General features: G+C 33.4%; 1 protein-coding gene across 1 annotated transcript in view; it reads left to right on the top strand.

Moving 5' to 3' along the window:
- The window catches only part of LOC145254922 (ATP synthase mitochondrial F1 complex assembly factor 2-like), a 38,671-nt gene extending 31,547 nt beyond the window's left edge, over nt 1–7,124 (top strand). Inside the window, exon 8 of the mRNA XM_080113893.1 lies at nt 2,376–7,124. Coding sequence (XP_079970019.1) covers nt 2,376–2,519 — 144 coding nt within the window. The 3' untranslated portion in view covers nt 2,520–7,124. The remainder of the gene's footprint in view (nt 1–2,375) is intronic.
- Nucleotides 7,125–20,239: the final 13,115 nt, after the last annotated feature.

A 20,239-nucleotide genomic window follows, 5' to 3' on the forward strand; every position in this document is an offset into this window, starting at 1 on the left:
GCAAAAGACCAGAATGCAACACTGTTGAATGCTTTTGAAATATCAAGTTCTATTGCCCTACCCTCTCCTCAATTATCAATAAACCAACAGATCATTTAGTTACAGCAATTAACAGATCAGCTGTTGAACAAAAACCATGAAAACCATACTGAACATCACTAAAAAGGCCTAGGGTTTCCAGAAAATGTGCAAGCTTGCTGTTGACTAACCTTTCAAAAACTTTGCTAATAATGATACTTAGTTGGGTCAGATCGATCACCAGTATTTTTAAAGATAGAGGCTACAGAGGATTCTTTCCAACAAGAAGAGAAATAGGAGTTAGATAAACAGCGATTAACTTATTTTGAGAGGATAGAAGAAATGTTAAAGTGCACAATGTTTGAGAACAATAACAGGAATTGAATCAGAACCAAAAGCCTTAAATTGGCCAAGACTAATAAGAACCTTAGTAACCGTCTTTATACTGATATTAGGTTGGTGCAAAAATAATGTCGTTTTTTGACATGAAGTTGAATGTCAAAAAACATTATTTTTGCACCAACCTAATAATTACGGAATCCAGAGACTGATCAGTTTTCAAAAGAAAATCAGGAAAAACAGCACCAGAATCATCAAGAGAAGAATTGTCAACAAAAAGATGAGCAAAGAGGTCAGCCTCATCCTTAGAAGATGAAATAATCTGAAGACCATTAAAAAGAGGAGGAATAGCAAACTTGCCGCTTTAAATAACTCTATTATAGATTCCCCAAAAGTCACAAGAGCCAACATTTTAAGATGAGAGTTATAAATCCTTTGAAAATAGCTAGACTTAGTTTCAGAGATTGCTCTCTTGCAGGTATTGCTAGTCCTTCTATAGGATTTTCTAGAAACCTGAAAACCATCATGATGATACTGATTAAAGAAATGATCATGATGGGCAATGGCAGAAATACAGATGAAAACGAGGGAGGAGAATAAGATTTGGTTTAAAATTTATGATGAGGAATGAAGGTGTCAATTCCAACAAAAACCAGTCAGTAACGTCCTCAACAGTGGTATTTGGAAACATACCAAAGATAGAACCACATGGAACATCATGTAGGAAGCTGCAAAGCCCATTCCAATTGACCTTCCTGTATTTAAACGTCTTCCTAAAGAATGGATGATGAATTGAAGACTTTAATGAAAAATCAATCTCAACAACAGCATGATCAAAGGAATCCAACAGCTTCCACCATTTTTGCCTAAAACTAAATTAAACTAAATATAGCACACATTTGGACCCCTTAAACCTACTAGCTGTGTTCCAAAATATTCATAATGATAGTTAAATTAATTTAGGAGTGAGTCCTTTACATCAAATATATAAGCATATACACTTTATGTGAAACGGTCGCCTTTACGAGTGATTTTTTTTTTCGAGTGGCAACTAGAAATAATAAAATGCTTATCTTTTGGCGATTGTGATTTTTTTCGCCGACAATCTTCCAAAGCTCATTGCTGAGTAAAAACATGTCTTTTCAACCTTTATTTGTTTTTTTAATAAAACGAGCAAAGTTAAATTATTTAAACAATGAAAGGTTTAATAGAACATTATACTTTTTTCTTTTTTTAAGGAGCTGTTTTAAAAAAAAACGTTTGAGCTATCAGCAGGTAGATAAGAAAGATTTAAAATCAAACCACTTCAAGCTGTGACTGAATTTGCGCATGCACAAAAGTAATAGAAATTTGTTGACAAGTTATAATGAACATTTTGGCATTTCAACCTACCAATATATTTCTTTATATCTTATTCATCCATCCAAACAAAGATTTTATATGTTATTCATCCATCCAAACAAAGATTTTAAGATACACCATCCTTGGTGTATGATTACTATTTCCTGTTAATTTCAGTGTTATATGATCAGTAGTTTAAGAGTTTATCAGTTAAATATTTTCACAAAGGCACACATATATACATCTATTGTTTTATTTATATGGATAAAGAAGACCTGGTGTTAGGTGGAGGTAGTATTAGTAGACTTTTGTGTGAATAAATTTACTCTGATTTCTTCTATGTATAATTTTTTTTGTGTCATATATGCTGAAAAAAATGTAGAAAATTATGAAATTAAATGAAACTTATAGAACTTCTGGAAACACGCATCAATTATTGGCAGGGAGTCTAATTCGATTAGAATTATATATAGCACCTGTGTTTATAGTCAAATTGTGACTGGATTTACAGGGGCAAAATCGATTTTCTTTTATTAATATAGTAGATGACAAACATTTTATAATTTTTACTAGTTTTTTAATGGCTCATATAGCCTACATTTCAATTGATTCTGATGCGTATTTATATTTGCGTTATTTCTATGTCTTGTTCTCACTTCTCTTTTACTCTCTTCCAGCTTCAACATTGGGGAAACGTTGAATGGTACCATGACCTTGACATGTATAATCACCAGTCGCGGCTAGCAGCAGCATCTTTGCTTTTTCATTGGTCGTCTGAAGGATCGGGACTGAAACAGAAGTCTCTTAAATTCCGCAGTTGATCAAAATTATTGCCAATAAAGATTTTATAGTTTTGTTTTCTAGAAACCTTTACTCATTCTCTCTAAAACGGCAATAATTTTAAAATATCTTGTATTGGATACACTACCATAACGTTCAAACAATGATGGACATACAATCTATCAACTTAAAGCCATCATCATATTGTATGAATCAGATGATTCTATTGTTGGCATTGGTTTCCCCTATATTTTTCTAGTCAGAATTCTTTCTAAAAGGACATTGGATATTTACGGGGAAGGGGGGGGGGGAGGGGGTCACATGAAGGTTGCCAACATCCTAAGTGAAAGTGATTTTGTGGAACAAACTGGATTCGAACTTGGAACATCCAGGTCATCAGTCCATGACATTAACCACTTAATCACCATCACCTTCCTAAACCTAAAGTGCTATCATTTAACTTACCCAGCAAACCCACAATGTTTCTACTAATGTCTACCAATAATGCCAAACAATTTCTAAAATATCCTAAAAGCAGCAAAAATCTTTATTAAGAGCACTAGATTAAAATGGAACATTACTCACAGGTCCTTTTTGACACAGAATCAATTTTCCATCTATCGGCTCAGTGCAAACGCTAAAGAATCTAGATAATATCTACTGTGTTTATATAAAAGTTGTATATTTATAATGAAACGTCTTTTTTATACAAGCATAGCATGGCTACACATTCAGAAAACTGTTTTGGTTAAAACTTTACAAAAGCCAAAAAATATGTATGGTCTCTGTTTTCAATATTAAAACATAGAGAACGGACACACATAAAAACATATATAATATAATCAGTTCTTCTTAAATAATTTTCTGCACTTTCTAGCCACTGATTCCAAGCCTCTTGTGGTGGCAATCACTTTAGCCCTTATTCTTCAATGGCTTCTGAGTGTTAATGAGTGGTGACCAATTACTAAAACAACAACAAAAACTTGAAGCACTTTTATCAACATAACTAGATTCTTTTTTTTTTTTTTTTTTTTATGGAAATTCCTTCTCAGACAAGACACGAAGCCACTTTATGTAAAAAGCTAAAAAAAAAATACTGCTTTAAGATAAAAATAAAGCAAATATGTGTGGTATGGATAGATTCTAACTCAGAAAATACTAATTCTTTCCTCTTTGTCAAAAATATGGCTCATGGAATGTGAGGACTAAAGAACAAGTAAGAGAAGTAAGAGTTCTGAGGCTGCTGAAAGTAAATGTTAGGTTAACTTTCTATTCTTCGCAAACTTGACATTCAATAACTTGAAAAGGCTTGATATGCAGTAAACCAAACAAACAGCAATTTAAAAAATGTTGTTTTTGTCTACTCTCCTTCTCCGGTCTTAACGCTGCCAATATATATGTGCTCCAAAGCAAAGGGATGTAATTCATCAAAACTCATTGTGGTAGTAGCTTTATTTGAATATGTAAATTCATCTATCAAATAACATCTTTTATACTAGTGCACAAAAACAAAAGAATATATATACTAGAAATTTAAGTTCATATAATGTAGAACAATGCAAATGTGCGATCAAACTGATGCAAAAAGATATAATGGTAGAACCAGCTATGCAGTTTCAGTTTTATTAATCCAATTCATGTGTATATGTATAACCACACACACACATATATATATATATATATATATATATATATATATATATATATATATATATATATATATGCACACATGTTTTGTTTTATACAATACTAACATTTCAGCCCAGCGTTGCCCAAGTGTTTGGAGGTGTATGTTAAGCCCCCCCCCCTCCCAAAAAAAAAGCGGTCAATTTTTTTAACTTTGACCCCTATTATGACCCCTTAACATTTATTATTTGGGGCTCAAATCAAGTTATTAACTTAGATCTATGTCCAAGAAACCTAATCTTAAATTTCAAGTGTTTAGACCCAAAATTGGTGGAGGAGTTTGGTAGAGTTCTCAAAGGTTAAATCGTTGAACTTTGACCCCTTAACAACCAAATTTCTGGCCAAAAACGGATTACAAAGATTTTCCCAAATCTCAGTACCCTGTATATCAAATTTCGAGTCTGTAAACTTAAAATTGGCAGAGTTATTGTGTAGGGAAATGTACACACACACAGACACACAGACCCACACACACAGACACACAGACACGTTCACTTTTATAGATTTATAGATTTTACATGTAAGTCAGGATGTGTTTATGTGATGCTATATTTCAGGATGTCTTCCCTTTGTCAGGTGTGTATTTGATTTTCAAACATGCATGGCAGGTTTTATTGCAATTTATTCATTTATTTATTTTTTTTGTAGATGTTTGTGCCCTCATGTTAAGGTGATAATTTTTTAAATACCTCTTATTTTTTTTTTGTTATGTTTTTGAATTTTTCAGATGAGAATTGATCATTCATATTATTTGAATTTTTCAGACTACTGTTCTCACCTTGAACCTTATTCTCATAATGTTTTCGTCAATGTAACCTGTGACTTTCTTTAGGTGTATCTTGTGAACTTTGAAATGAAATGTTGAATTTGCGAATCTGCATGAAATTTCGAATGGAATCCTTTTAATGCACGGGGGTAACATGCTCTTGTTCTGTCAGCTATCGGTCATGACTGCATAGAGGGCCTAAGGAATTTGCAATTGTATCTTGAGTGTCGCTTGCACTGAAGATTGAACTTTCAACCTTCAGAAGTGAATTTTATCAAGTACTTTATCTACTTGCAGAGAATTTTGTATGAATTTTAGCAGCCTTAAACCTGTTTTCTTTTTTGATGCACAATTTTACTATTTATCACTGTACATCATTACTACGTATATATTTTATTTACTATTTATTACTACTTGTTATTACTATATATATATATATATATATATGTGTGTGTGTGTGTGTTTTGTCTATTATTTATAATTAATGGCTCCCATATTGTGTTAAATTCTATACTAGATCTACTTCGTAGGTGATTGTCGGCCAGTGTATGCGCTGCTTCTTTCAGTTGTCTTACTCCCCACCATTCTTCTCTGTCTACAATTTTTACTTTGTCCCATAATGCTAATGTTTCCTTTTTCTTTCCAGATATGGTCAGCTATAGTTTTTCAATCTCTCCACTTTTTAATGTTCTTCTAACCGTACTTTTAGGGGACGACATGTCTCATATTTGTATAGTTTTCCACATTTACATGGGATCTCATATACACAGTTCTTATTGAAAAATTCTATCCTAGGTCTACTTAGCACTTGATTATTTCCCAGCATATGTGCTGCTTCTTTCAGTTGTCTTACTCTCCACCATTCTTCTCTGTCTACAATTTTTACTTCGTCCATATTCGTTGATATAGTCAGCCATACCCGACTTTGTAATCTTTCCACATATACTTATATAATACTTATATAATATTATATATTATATTTTTGATGTTCTTCTAGCCGTGCTTTTAGTGGGTGACATGTCTCACCTCTATATAGTTTTCTACATTTACATGGTATCTCATACTTACAGTTCTTAATCATGATTTTTTTTCCACATATTCGCCAGAAAGATTCTCCAGTTCAACAAGATAAACTTGAAAAAGGTCAGAGGTTACATTTGCCACAATATTGTGAAAATAACACTCAAGATAAGAACGGTAATCCGAAGAATCCAAATAATGTACAGCTCTCTTTTTTTGTGTATCATTTATCATTTTGCTGTGAGGATTAATGATGAATACTAAGTGCATCAGAAATAATGTTACAGAGCACGGCTGATAAATTCTATTTGGTTCTTCTTTGTTATTGTAGCAAAATTTAGATAATGAAATATTGAATGTCAAGTGAAACCAATGGTACTAGTGAATTACTATGTCACAGCAATGAACATATCCAAAAATTATGAAAAACAATAAGGTAAAAAATTAATTATTAATGAAAACAGTTTTCAAAGACAATTAGGGAAAATTAAGTTTTGCAAAAAAAAAAAAAAAAAAAAAAAAAGAAAGAAACCAGAGAGTAATAAAAGGGAGGTAAATATTTTCTGAAAACTGAAAATTTTTGATCAATTTAGCAAAACTTAATTTTTTCTAATTGTCTTTGAAAACTGTTTTCATGAATAATTAATTTTCTATATTATTGTTTTTTGTAATTCTTGGCTATTTTCATTAATGCGACATGATAATTCAGTAGATACCAATGATTTCACTTTTTTTTTTTTTTTTGTTTACACAGTGGTCACCACTTATCAAGGCCCGGAAGCCACTCAGGGATAAGGGTTATTGCAAGTACATTACGTTAGTGTGGAGATTTGATGAAGTGTTTACTTAAGGGGGCGGTTCATTAAGAATTTGTTAACGTTGGACTTGAAATTCAATATTTCAATTTTCAAATTTCGTTACAATAACAAAGAAGAACCTCATATTTTTCTCAAAATGTGATGTAGCTGGCTTTAGAAAGAGAAGAGGTGATAGTGGGAATAGAAAAATGAAAGAGTAAACCATTTATTTTCCTTTTTCTTTTTTCTGAAGTCAAATTCTTTTGTATTAGACAGAAAAAAATTGACTTCAAGTCAAATTTATTTCGATGATGCAACTTTGTGATACTGTTTATGTAAAATAATAATAAAGATTTATTCTATCAATTAAAAAGAAATTGTCTTGTTACTTCTCAAAAAAATTTCTTGAACTCTTTTTGTTTGTGATTTATTATTTTAATTTAAAAAAACACAAAAAATTTAGAAACTGTTACAAAGCTATATATTGCAATTTTAAAATTTTTTAATTTGAACAGAAAATTTTTTTCAATATGTCTGCATCACAATAATAAAAAACATTGCTTTGTACAACTCTAGTAATCCTATGTGATATGACCGTTAGCACATCTGCTGTAGATCTTGCAGAGCGGAAACCATCTTGCAGAGCGGAAACCATATTGCATGACAGTTTATTATAGGGTTTACTGTAAAAATAAGTTTATTATAGGACTAACTGTAAAAATAAGTTAAGCTTTGTTTAATGATGAGTTGTAAGTGATAATTTTATGAGTTGACACTTAATTAAGTTGAATGAATTAAAACGATTCTCGGATTGATTAAATAAAAACAATAGTTAAAAATTCCGTATAACTTACTATTCGCCATAATGTTTCCTAAATTCAGCTGAGTTTAAAATTAAGCAAGTGAAGTATGCATGGCCGTCCGTGAGCGCACAGTGAACGAGACATACAACTATTCAAATGACGTTTTTGCATTTATGACCCACGATTTCCGCAAAGTTAGCTCGAGCTCGCTTGACAGCTGACAGAAATAACTGGGAAAAAGTCGGCAGAGCATTCCTCAAATTTTAACGAACACGCTGTTTTTAGTTAATACAAATCTATGAAAGCTACTTTTTTATAAATTGGAAGAAATAAAAAATTCATTTTAATTGTGCAGGTTAGGGTGAGCTACATGTTTGTAATTTTTATTTATTGTATTTCCATGTTTTTCCTGTTTGTCATTATAAATTTCTCATAGCAGTTTAATGTTTCACAATAGGCCCCTTTCGGTTATTCTCGTCAGTGACCGAACACACCTGAGAACCTTTGTGGAAACTGCAGGTCGGTAAATACAGAAGTACCATTCAAATTTCTATGTATCAACTAATACAAAGAGCTGCTTTTGTGAAGGAGCAGCTTGACCGACACCTTCCTCAGATCTTGGCTTTGATCAGAGTGAGAACCATATTTGCTGAACACTGCTGGAGGATGCCAAAACAAATGTAGCTTTGTGATGAGACCACAGAACGAACGTTCATTAAACAACAGAAGACTCTCAATGCACCTATGAAGACCTATCTAGTATGATGGAGAGTATGTAGCAGAGCTAGTGTTGCTTGTAGCAGCAGCAGCAGCAGCTGCCGTATGACACACATGCAAATAACCAAGCCAGTCTGCAAAGTCACAGTGGAGGAAGAGAAGAGAAAAGCGGAGAGAAAAAATGCGCCACATTGGAGGACCAGAATTAAAATCACACGCCAGCATAAGAGGGTGTGTAGCACCGTGGTGGTGGTGGTGGTGGCAAGAGAGTTTTAGGCCCATGTTGAGATGGCAGGGTTTTGTAAACTAAATGAGATGAACTAAGAGACTTTTAAAACAATATGAAATGCATCGTTGGAAAGCACTGGTAATAAATACTGTTTGTTAAAACTAGAAAATTGCTGAGTCAAATTTCTTCGTTTTGTTTGTTTCTTTGCAATTGTCTCAGACATGGCATATTGTGTTTGAGTCTTAAAATATAGCGATTCCATTGAAATAGAATAACAACATTATAGGTAGGGGGAGATAATATAAGAGGATCCGTGATCCATATTACGGCTAAATGATTATTAATAAGAAAACTCCTCAATTTTTGATTTCATTTTGTGTTGCTGTGTGTAGGACATTTCATCCAGATACCATCTTTTTTTTTTTTTAAAATTTTTTTATTACAAAAGTCATCACTTATCAAGGTCTGGAGGCCACTTGAGGATAAGGGTTAATAGTGTACGGTAGTCAATGGGACAATATTGTAGTAATTGTAGTGGAAATTTGGTACATTGAATTACTTAATGGGGTTACTCACCAAGAACTTGTTCATGTTGGACTTGAATATAACCATATTGTAGTCAGTTGGAAAATGGAAGAGAAAGAAGCTTTGTTCATGGAATCTACGTTTAGGCTTAGGCACATCGTACGAATCGATACACCAAAAAAATTATGTATGAAACAATATCTTTTAAGTCTGTATCATTGTGGGGAATTTTCCCGGAAAATCCGTTCTGTCGCTTTTTTAATAATATCATGTTTAATGTTTGTGCAAAATTTCAAAAAATTCCAAAATGTAGTTATTGAGAAAAGTGCGAACAAACAAACGGACGGACGAACGGACAAGGGTGAATTTACAGCTTCGCCCTCCTTTTCTTGGGGGGGGGGGACCAAAAATTGTTTTGTCGATAAGGAAAACCCCAAATTTGCACTCTCTGGATTTACTTGTCTCTAAATAAAGGATTTTGCAATGGAATATTGTTGTAACATCTGGACTAGTGCATCTGCCACGAATCTCCTGCTACTAGATAGGGTTAAAATAAAGAGTTGTCAACCTAATAGATCCAGCACTGTTGGCCAAACTCCAACTTCTGTCCCATCGCCAAAATGTGGCATCCCTGTGCCTGTTTTACTGGTACTTTAATGACAAATGCTTGAATAAACTCAAAGCATTAGTATTCTCTCGACTTAAATACCCCGACAAACCCGACAAGCAGCAAAATCCCACCCATACACTGTAGAGAACCCTAGATGCTCTAAAGCTTTCTACTCAAATAGCTTCTTCCCTCACACTGCTACACTTTGGAATTCCCTTGTAGGCTCATGCTTCCCTGACTGTACTGACATTCAGAAGTTCAAGTGTAATGTTAACAGACATCTTGTTGCCCAACTCCCGACATAGGATCCGACAAATCTGGTCCCTATTAGTAACTGCTTACAACTTAGTGACACTGTGCCTTGTTTGAGGTGAATAAACAGTAAAAAGAAAAAAACAAAACAAAAAAAAAAAACGCCTAGATAAGGTTTTTTTAGAAACTAATATAGACAAGAGGTATAGAGGTTGAAAATATAATGTAAGTGACCGACATGACCCCCTGTGGAAATTCCATGGTGCTTTCTACATCAATCTGTATAATTTACTATTTATAATAATATTCGTTTTGAAATAATAAATACCTGCCTCCATGATTAAGAAAATAATTCTTTCTTTTCGTAAATATAATTTTCATCGTCAATCTTGTGCGTAAAACTCACTGTTTGTTTGTCTTCATTTCTTTCAAAGTGCAAGTAGATATTTTGGAGAGTATGAAGCGGTCTATACCAACAATTAACCATTCCGTTAGGTCTGATATTATAGAGGACACATTCTTTTTAAACATAGAATGCAGAGGTATATCTAATGTAAATGTACGGAAGCTATCCCAGTCACCTATAGAGTATCAATATGCAGTATGATGGAGAGGTACGTCTGAGGACTTATTACATTTTGTTTTTATCTTAAGTGAGACAACAGTAGTCGGAAGATCCTAGTGGAGACAGAACGGAGGCTGAACATAGCTTGGGCAAGTTGTAAGAAAAAGGTCTAGGAGACTTGCATACTGACCATCAGTGTTGGGCATGCAGGTGGGTTCGTGAACAATCTGAGTTAGGTCATAAGCAATGAAGAAATCGTGATAGAACTTCCTCTCATCATCTGTCTTGTTTGAGTGGGCTAACCATTCCATATTGTGAACATTGAAGTCTCCACAGATGTGAATGTTAGGTGAGGGATGAGTAGACAGGATGTGGTCAAGTTTCTTTGATATACTCTTAAAAATAGTAACTCTGCTGTTATGGGGGTGATAGAGGGCAAATATGAATGCAGTGTTGTGAGCAAGTGCAACTTGGAAACACATATAGGCCAATTTAGGGTATTCTCTGGAGATGTCTGTTACACATGGAAAATCATCTCTAATGTAGGCACATATTCCATGCTCATGTCGATCTTGGGGATCAGATTTTGATGTTAAGTTAGAGTATCCTTTAATCATGAACTCATCTTGGGAAATAGTCGGTCCAATGCCTGTTTCACATACGAACCATAGATCTGGTTAGTCTCCTGTAATTGGGTTTCAACCTTTGGAAGGTTGGAACATAGACTCCTGGATAAGGAGACATGGTATACATTGGAAGTTGGATTTCTGGGTTTAATCTTGTATTGTTTCTTGAGACTTTTCATAATGGAGTTTTGGGATTTGTGGAACAGTTTGACAGAGTTGGTTAGAGCAGGGCAAAGAGGAAAAGTAAGAGAGAAAAAAATGAAGAAATATTTTTTGTAGACCATGATAAGGTAAAGCTATAACAATTACCCACAAATATGGTATCGAGAAGCCCCACTAGGAGCTACTGCATAGTCCAAAATCAATTCACCAAATGGCAATACAGCAACTTCAGTACTTTGCACCTTCTGATAAGATGGCCCCCTTGTGATAAATCCAAGGTTTGGGTCCCTGACTATCAGGCGGATAATGTCAGCCCAGTTAAAACGTTTACCTCCAGCATTCTTATTAGTGACATGGCTACAAGGGTAGAAATGGAAACAGAAAATTTCGGACATATCAAGCGATTGCTCACACAAAAAGATTGCTGACCTAAAATACAGATTTTTCTTTTCGCTTTGTCAGAAAAATCACTTATTCTAAACGAAGACTGAGGGACAAATTAGGAGAAGCAAGAGTTATGGAAGCTGCCGAAAATGCATCTATGATGCATTGTCTACTCTAGATTAAAAAAAATAATAAATATTGTATTTAATATAAGTTCAGTTGACGTGTTTAGAGGAAAGTATGGAGATAAGTCCGCCTTTCACAAACTGTAATAAGGAAGGGACTATTTTTTTTGCTTACCAGAATTTAATAGACAAAGTTTACGTATGTAATTCTTGAGGCTAATCGCTTTTTTGAGTCATTCCCGACTTGATTTGAATGGAAATTTTCTACCCTTTTTGCTAACATTTCGATGCTAGGCGGCACTTTATTAGTATGACTAATTGAAAAGTCCACTAAAAATAACATTGTCTACCTTTTTATTTGCAAAAGAACACATGAAAACACATTCAATTGGAGAATGCGTTTATTTTGAGAAAAATAGCAAGTGAATCACAAATTAAAAATTGTCAACAATAAATTCCAGTAATAAACTTTAACGGAAGTTTTTGGGGTGGGAGTGGGGAGCAAGTGTACAAGTAAAAATAAATAGGTAAATCAATTAATACATACATAATAACTGAAATGAGAAAAACAATCTTTTTTTGGCTTCAGTTGGCAAAGTTTATATTCATAATAGTTAATATGGCGCCCTTTTAAAGCAGAACAGCTTTGTTTCAGTTTTACAGTATTGAACGGTGTAGTATTGCGCTGTCGGATTCAGGGTTGTACTATTGTAATGTAAAGAACATGCAGAAAGGGTTGTAATCAACTGAATTCCTTCTAATACAATGACAAAAAAAGCTTAAACAGATATATAAATAAAAATGAAAAGGTTATGTAAATGTTTTTAAAAAGACACGTAATCACGTGAGCAGGATTTTTTTCCTTCTTTTGACACGATAACAAGTAACGTTCTTATTTTTTATTATTTATCTATCTACTTTCGAAAGAGTGCCACGTGTAAGTGGAGAAAGAAAAAAAAAACAGAGTTATGCAAAATTTGTGTCGAGAATTGTTTAAAGTTCCGACATTTTTTTTGGCTTTCACTTTAATAAGAACGTGAATTTATGAGGTGAATTTATTCGACACAATATGATTCAACTCAAAAAAATAAATAAAACCTAACGTGAATTAAGATTAAAGTTAAGGTGTTATTGTGGACCCTCACCCCTTTTAAAAAAAAAACTTGTTAAACTTTGTGACATATTTACATTCTATGGAGGTCAGGTGCAAATGAACACCCAATAATTTTATTATACCATATTTCTTCAAACTGAAACATAATTATCAAAGTATACTTACGCAAATAGATATGAAAAGTCTTTGTTAAAGTTTGTGCCATATTTCCATGGAGTACAGGCGCGAACGTAGACCCCACAATTTTATTATACCATCCCTATTTAAGTTAAAACATACTTATCAAAGTATTCTTATGTACATCTATATCAAAAACCCTTGTAAACGTTTTTTTTTCAATTTTTATTTCCATACTTTGGGGGCAGGCACGAACGCAGACTTCACAATTTTTATGAACCACCGTTCTGCCAGAGTAAACATACCCATTCCTGATCTTCGATACATCTCCTATCATTATATGTAATCAGTTTTTTAAAATAGTCAACCATATAGGAGCCTATTCGTGACCACACACACACTCAGACGTTCAGATATATATATATATATATATAAAAGTATATAGGTAATATATTTATATACAGGGTGTCCCCCAAAATTTGATGTCATTTTAATTGCCAATATCTCAGAAACTACTGAGTGTATCTTAATGAAACTGCACAAACATCATAAGTTTTATTGGTTAACTTTTCAAAGAAAAAACAAATATTATGATCGATTTCATAATTTTCACAAATGTTCAATATGAGCGCCACCTGTGGGCATGCACACGTCAAGTTGGTAATCAAACTCGTGCCAAACTCTCTGCAGCATGTCTTTGGTAACATTCTCCAGTGTGTTAATGATTCTCTGCTTGAGTTCTTCAACGTTAGCAGGAAGAGAGGGTGACATAGACGAGTCCTTTCACATACTCTCAGAGGAAAAATCACACGGTATCAGGTCAAATGATTGTGGTGGCCATTCCAGTAGCAAATCGTCTTTCTCACCACCACACCTGATCTATCTCTCTAGGAAATTCTCATTGAGATAGGTCCCTACAATAAGCTTCCAGTGGGGTGGAGCTTTGTCCTGTTGAAAAATGAAGCTTTCATGTTCATTTTCAATGACCTAATCAAATAGCCAGTTCTGAAGCATTTGCAGATAAACATCCCATTCACATTTCCTTTAAATAAAAACGATCCATGAATTTGATTCTTGGAGATGGTACAGAACACATTCACTTTTGATGAGTTCCTTTCGTGCTCAATTGTAGCATGGGGATTTTCTTCACCCCAAATGCGAACATTATTCTTATTAACTTTAAAGCCATTCGTATGAAACGCGGCTTCATCGTTAAAAATTAGACGGTCATCGAACTCGTCTTTTTCAAGTTCCTCCAGCATATCAACACAGAATTCTTTACGTTTTCGCTTGCCATCTTTCTTGAAAACCTGAACAACCTGAAGCCAGTAGGGTTTCATTTAAAATCGTTTCCTCAGAACGCACCAGACTTGTTCAAGGAATCTGGGTTTCCATATTTGATTATTTTCCAGACTTCCAGGGACTTCCCAGGAATGTTTCATGAATTTTCTCGACCTCTTCCAATGTTGATGGTCGCCCAGATCCTTTAGCCCTGCATAAGCAGCCTTCCTCTTTAAATTTTTGGTGCCAGGTCCAAATTTGTTTATTAGTTTGTGCATTTTTGACAAAGTTTGCAAAGAAGGCATGCTGCACGATCTTGGGTGACTGTGTTCGAGCATATTTCAACATGCAAAATGACTTTTCTTTTGAGGTGAACAGCATTTCTCAACCCGAAAAAAAAAAAGATAAATGTAAAACATTAAACATAAAATCTTGAACTGTTTCTATACAAGCTTTAAAATTTGAGGTCATTTCAACGAAAATTGCCAAAATTATTGGCCTTAAAGACTTCCGAGGACTTCTAAAAAATGTTTCATGAACTTTTTCAGACTTCTTTTCCGATGTTGATGGTTATCCAGATCCTTTAACTCTGCAGCCTTCCTCTTTAAATTTTTGGTGCCAGGTCCAAATTTGTTTGCTTCTCATTTTCCTTTAAAGCCTGAATGAGCTGCAACCTATAGAATTGCTTACAGACTTCCAGGGACTTCCCAGAAATGTTTTATGAATTTTATCGACCTTCTCTTCCGATGTTGACGGCCGTCCAGATCCTTTAACTCTGCAGCCTTCCTCTTTAAATTTTTGGTGCCAGATCCAAATTTGTTCACTAATTGGTGCATTTTTGACAAATTTTGTAAAGAAGGCACGCTGCGCGATCTTTGGTGACTGTGTTCAAACAAATTCCAACATTCAAAATGACTTTTCTTTTGAAGTGAACGGCACTTCTCAACCTGAAAAGAGATGAATGTCAAACATTAAACATAAAATCTTGAACTGTTTCTATACAAGCTGTTAAAATTTGAGGTCATTTCAACTAAAATTTTCAAAATTATTGACCTGCAAAATGACGTCAAATTTTTGGAACACTCTGTATAATTGGACTACTTGAGGTACTGATTACATATGAATAAATACCATAAAGTTCTCATTTAGATAGCTCAATAGTGCAATACTAGAGCTATAAATATTTTTCTTTCAAGATACTACATCAATAAGAATAGATACACAAGTATTTACTCAATTTTGGAAAGTTTTTTTATATTGGTAATAACATTGCATACAATTGTTTCAGCCCCCATCCTTAGCATATATGAATGTAACTGTTCATCAAATTATAATTTGCACAAACTTGGGCTTCATCAACACATTAGAAAAAAAAACAAACAAAGAATATTTCAAAAGTTTTTCCGTCCATGAATAGGGCCTTTCCAGTTAATACAGTCAGATTTCATTTTTTTTAACTAACAACATATAAAGTTTCAAGCAGGCTTTATCTGCATTTTTAGATTAAATACACTTGCCTGGTAATGCAGTAATCACTCGAATTTTGTAGTGGTTGTTGCTCAGTTTCGTTTCATTTATTGTAGATGATTTTTCTTTATATATATATATATATATATATATATATATATATATATATATATATATATATATATATAGTCTTGGAAGTTTTTAACCTTTAACACTATACAAAAAAAATATTTTTTATCATTTGTTAGAAAACTATTTAGTCAGTAAGTCATTCAATCACCTGCAATCACTGCATTAACTTGCTCTCTCGAATTCACTATAGTACCAGTAATAATTTATTTTCTAAGGGATCATCAGTTTACCATGAAACACTGTTTCGGGGATTTAAAAACAAAACAGTATATTACATCATGGCTCCCCAGTAGTATTGATCAAACACCACCTCCCTTAATCTTAGGAAAAAACATGTTACAAATATTAGATCTAGTTTCCTATTCTTTATTACTTTATCTAACCTATTCAAAAAATGAATTTCTTACCTGTAAGATTCATCTGTTTCCAAATTCAAAATGGATATATTTTTAATTCACCAGTCTATATATATATATATATATATATATATATATATATATATATATATATATATATATATATATATATATATATATATATACAAACATTGTTAAAGACAACCGAGAGCTTTTGTTTAGTTATATATTTTAGTTATAGTTTTTTATTTTTCAATTTTTCTGATTATGTTTTTGTGTATAGATCAAAGATAAATGTCCCAGAGATAGATTTGTCTCTTCAAAGCATGTCACGATTTTGTTGCTTTTCATATTTCCTCAAGTCATCGTCAGGAATGTGTAAGATTTGGTTGTGCTGACAATGCGAGTGCTAGAAGCAGTAGTAGTCAGAAAATGGTTAATGCGTGGGAAGCCATTTGTGCTCAGTGGGCAGTGAGGGAGTGTCTAATTTTGAGGTGAGAGCAGAGTCAGAAAGGGAAAGGGGGTTACAATAGGCATTTTAAAATGTTTTGGTTGGTTTGAAAAGTAACCATATTTAGGAGAGGTTTTTGAGTTCTTATGTATACTGCTTCCAAAATTTTGAATCTTTTAACATTGGTTTCATGGCGTATTATTTGTGTGTTGTTAACTAAAATTTCTGTAACTTTGGAGGGGAGCAGTTACTTTTTTTTCTGTAAATGTTGTCATATAACACTAGATTCTACATTATGCATGGTAAGGTGACGGGATAACGTGGTCATTGTATAACCAATGTAACCAACGTAACTACTGTTTTTGTTATTATAGGAGTTACACTCTCCCAGCAAGCATTTGAAATTATAGATGAAGTTGGTTCATTCTAGTGGTTTGAGAATAGGGGAGGCATTGATTTTTACAACTAAGTTTTGGATTTTACATTTTTTATAATATGTAATAAATCTAAGATTATTTTTGTAAGTGGGGGGAAACGTATATATGAATAATATTTTTTATGGCCTTTTCTTCTAATTTAAATCCTGGTTGCATCTGGTTGCAATAGAAAACGTTAATTATATTGAGATTTTGATGTTGTTGGGTATTACTATTTGTGGTAGTTTTTTTTAAGTTCCAGAGCATTGATTTTATTTGCTGGTCGACTATGTAGTTTAGAAATCCGTTATAGTGTTCTTTTTTTTTTTGTCAGAAGAGATTAGGTTGGTGCGGTTAAGAAGGTTTTTGATTATGACTATCTAATATCAGAGGGGGAATTCGTCCTTAACATTTAAGAGGCAGGAGTTAAAGCTAGCAGGCTTTTTATTGTTGGAGGTGCTGATGGTGTTGTAAGAAGTATCAATGAGGACGTCAAGGAAAGGAATTTTATTATTAACATTCATTTCTATTGTGAATTTAAGTATGGAGTTATCTTAAACGAGCTCCTTCATTCTTAGTATTTTTTTCATTGTTATTGGCTATCATGAGAATATCATAAACATACCATACATGGATAAAGGGTTCTCTGGTGTAATTAAATATCTGGTTTTTGAGATCATTCATGTAGAACTCGCTAAATAGCGAACCGAGGACAGAACCCATTGAGACTCTTTCTATTTGGGTGTAAGTATTCCCTTTATAGTCGTAGAAGGGTATTTCAGTAGTACAAACTAATAATAATTTTTTAAGTATTCTTTTGTTGATTTTAAGAGGAGGGAGAGACGGGTTGTTGTATATATTGCTAAGGATTATGTCAATGGTTTTTTTACAAGAACATTTGTAAATAGACTTTCTACATCAAGCGAGGCAATGACTTTGTTGTTGGGTTGTTTGGCTTTTAGAATTTGTAGTAGTTCATGTGTTGATTTAACACTGTATTTACTAGATAAATATGAGCTAATAAGATCATTGAGTACTTTGGTTAGGGAGTAGATGAGGGTGGTAGCCTGTGATATGATGGGTTGTAAGGGAGTCCTCTATTGATTATAATATATCATGAGGAATAATTTTCCAAGTGGTAATTTGCAAAAAAAATAAAAAATAAAAAAGTCATAATGATTATGTTGTTCATCAAATTCCGTCTGTGTTTGTTTACAATATCACGTCAGCTGATATTTGGGTTTGATGATGAATACCCTCGAAAAGTCACTTTTGATTAATGTTTAGTTTTAAAATAGGCAATCGAAGAAATGATTTGCAGCGATTTTAAATGGTATCTCTTCTTTTATCGTAAATTAAACTCATTAATAATAAAAAAAAAATAAAATGGTGAAGTACACTCGGGCTTGAACTGAGGATCATTTGATCAGTATCGAATGCTCTACCACTGACTATGTGTGCAGATGACAATAAATCTGTTCTTTTTTTTAAGAAGAAGAAATGATTTGCTGAAATTTTATTATTTCCCTTGGCCGGTGTAACATAAAATATTCCCTCGTAAATTTTTTTCTTTTTTATCTATAAGAGAGAAAAACTATTTTTAAGATCGGATTTTTTAGATTTTCGAAAATGATTTCCTGAGATTTTATTATTTCCCTTGGCCAGTGGAACGTAAAATATTCCCCTGTAATAATTTTTTTTTTTTTACCTAGAGAAAGAGTATTTTTAAGATAGGATTTCTTCGATTTTTGATACGTGTTGGATGAATTTCTGCACAAAACATATTTAAGAACACTGCCAGATATAAATTAGCTTTGTGTGAAATTTGCAAAAGATAGGCTCAGCCATTTCGGAATCTATGAGGAACACACACACACACACACACACACACACACACACACACACACACACACACACACACACACACACACACACACACACACAAAGTGACTTTTATATAATAGTAGAGATAGAGACAGAGGTTTATTTATAATTTAATTACCAGTATTTTTTCTGTGACAAAAATGTTTTATTTAATTTTTAAATATTTTTTCGGAATGCTGTAAATGACATGTATTCTTTTTAATCTAAATCTGAAAAATTTAGCCAAAGTTTCCTTTTTTTTCCACGCGTAAAATAAATTTACATGTTGATGTTACTATCATAATGGCACACAGTAAAAATGTCACATGCATAAATAAGTGTGTTTTTATAAGATTTCTGGATGTTGTAGCTCCCTTGGGCTTGTGTGTTCTTTTTGGGTACTGTTGCAGAATTTAACCTAGATCTTCAGGATTTTTCGGCAATCACCGAATTAAGCGAGTGTTGTTTGAATATTGAAACGCTCTGGCAATCACCGAATTAAGCCGAGTGCGTTTCAACATTTAAACAACACTTGGCTTACTAACAACTTTTGTTGATAGGAAAATTGTCAAAAAAATAATAAAAGTAAAACTACAAATGCATTCTCAACCATTGATTGCCATAACAAATAGCACCATACCTGAGAGCCAATCTTTCAAACTCCTTGGCAACATGAATTGGAACAAATACATTGAGGATATTGCCAATGCCTCTGTAAAGAAGGAGGCCTTTGTAGTGAGTGAAAAGACATTTGAAAATGGAGAAGAGACTGGTACACCGTTGATATAGATTTTATTAACTAACAAAGAATACACATGCTATGGTTCTCATACAGTTTTATAATGGCAGAATGGATTCTTCCGGCCAAGGGGAAAGACCTATGGCATTTTATTACCACTAGAGATCTTTGGAAGAGATAATGTTTGAGGAGCAGGGGGAACAAAGGTAATTTAAAACAATAACAAGCTTTCTCTACCGTAATAGAAAATTACTAGCATTAGATAACGTCCTATATCTTTACAAAGCCATAATTCGCCCATGCATGGAGTATTGCTGCTGTATTTTGGCTGATGTATTTACCTCTAGTCTCTAAATCATAGACAGGGTCAAGAAAGAGTCTCAAATCTAATAGGTCCCGCATTTTCGTCCAAACTCCAACCACTGTCCCATCACTGCAATGTCGCATCCCACTACCTGTTTTGCAAGTACTTTAATGGAATGTGCTGATAGCACTTGTACATCCTTGACATACATACTTCTGACTTTCTGGAGAAGCAGCAAAATCCCAACCATTTAC

Source organism: Euprymna scolopes, chromosome 30 (genome assembly GCF_053919585.1).
Source record: "Euprymna scolopes isolate OS-2025 chromosome 30, ASM5391958v1, whole genome shotgun sequence".
Classification (NCBI taxonomy): domain Eukaryota; kingdom Metazoa; phylum Mollusca; class Cephalopoda; order Sepiida; family Sepiolidae; genus Euprymna; species Euprymna scolopes.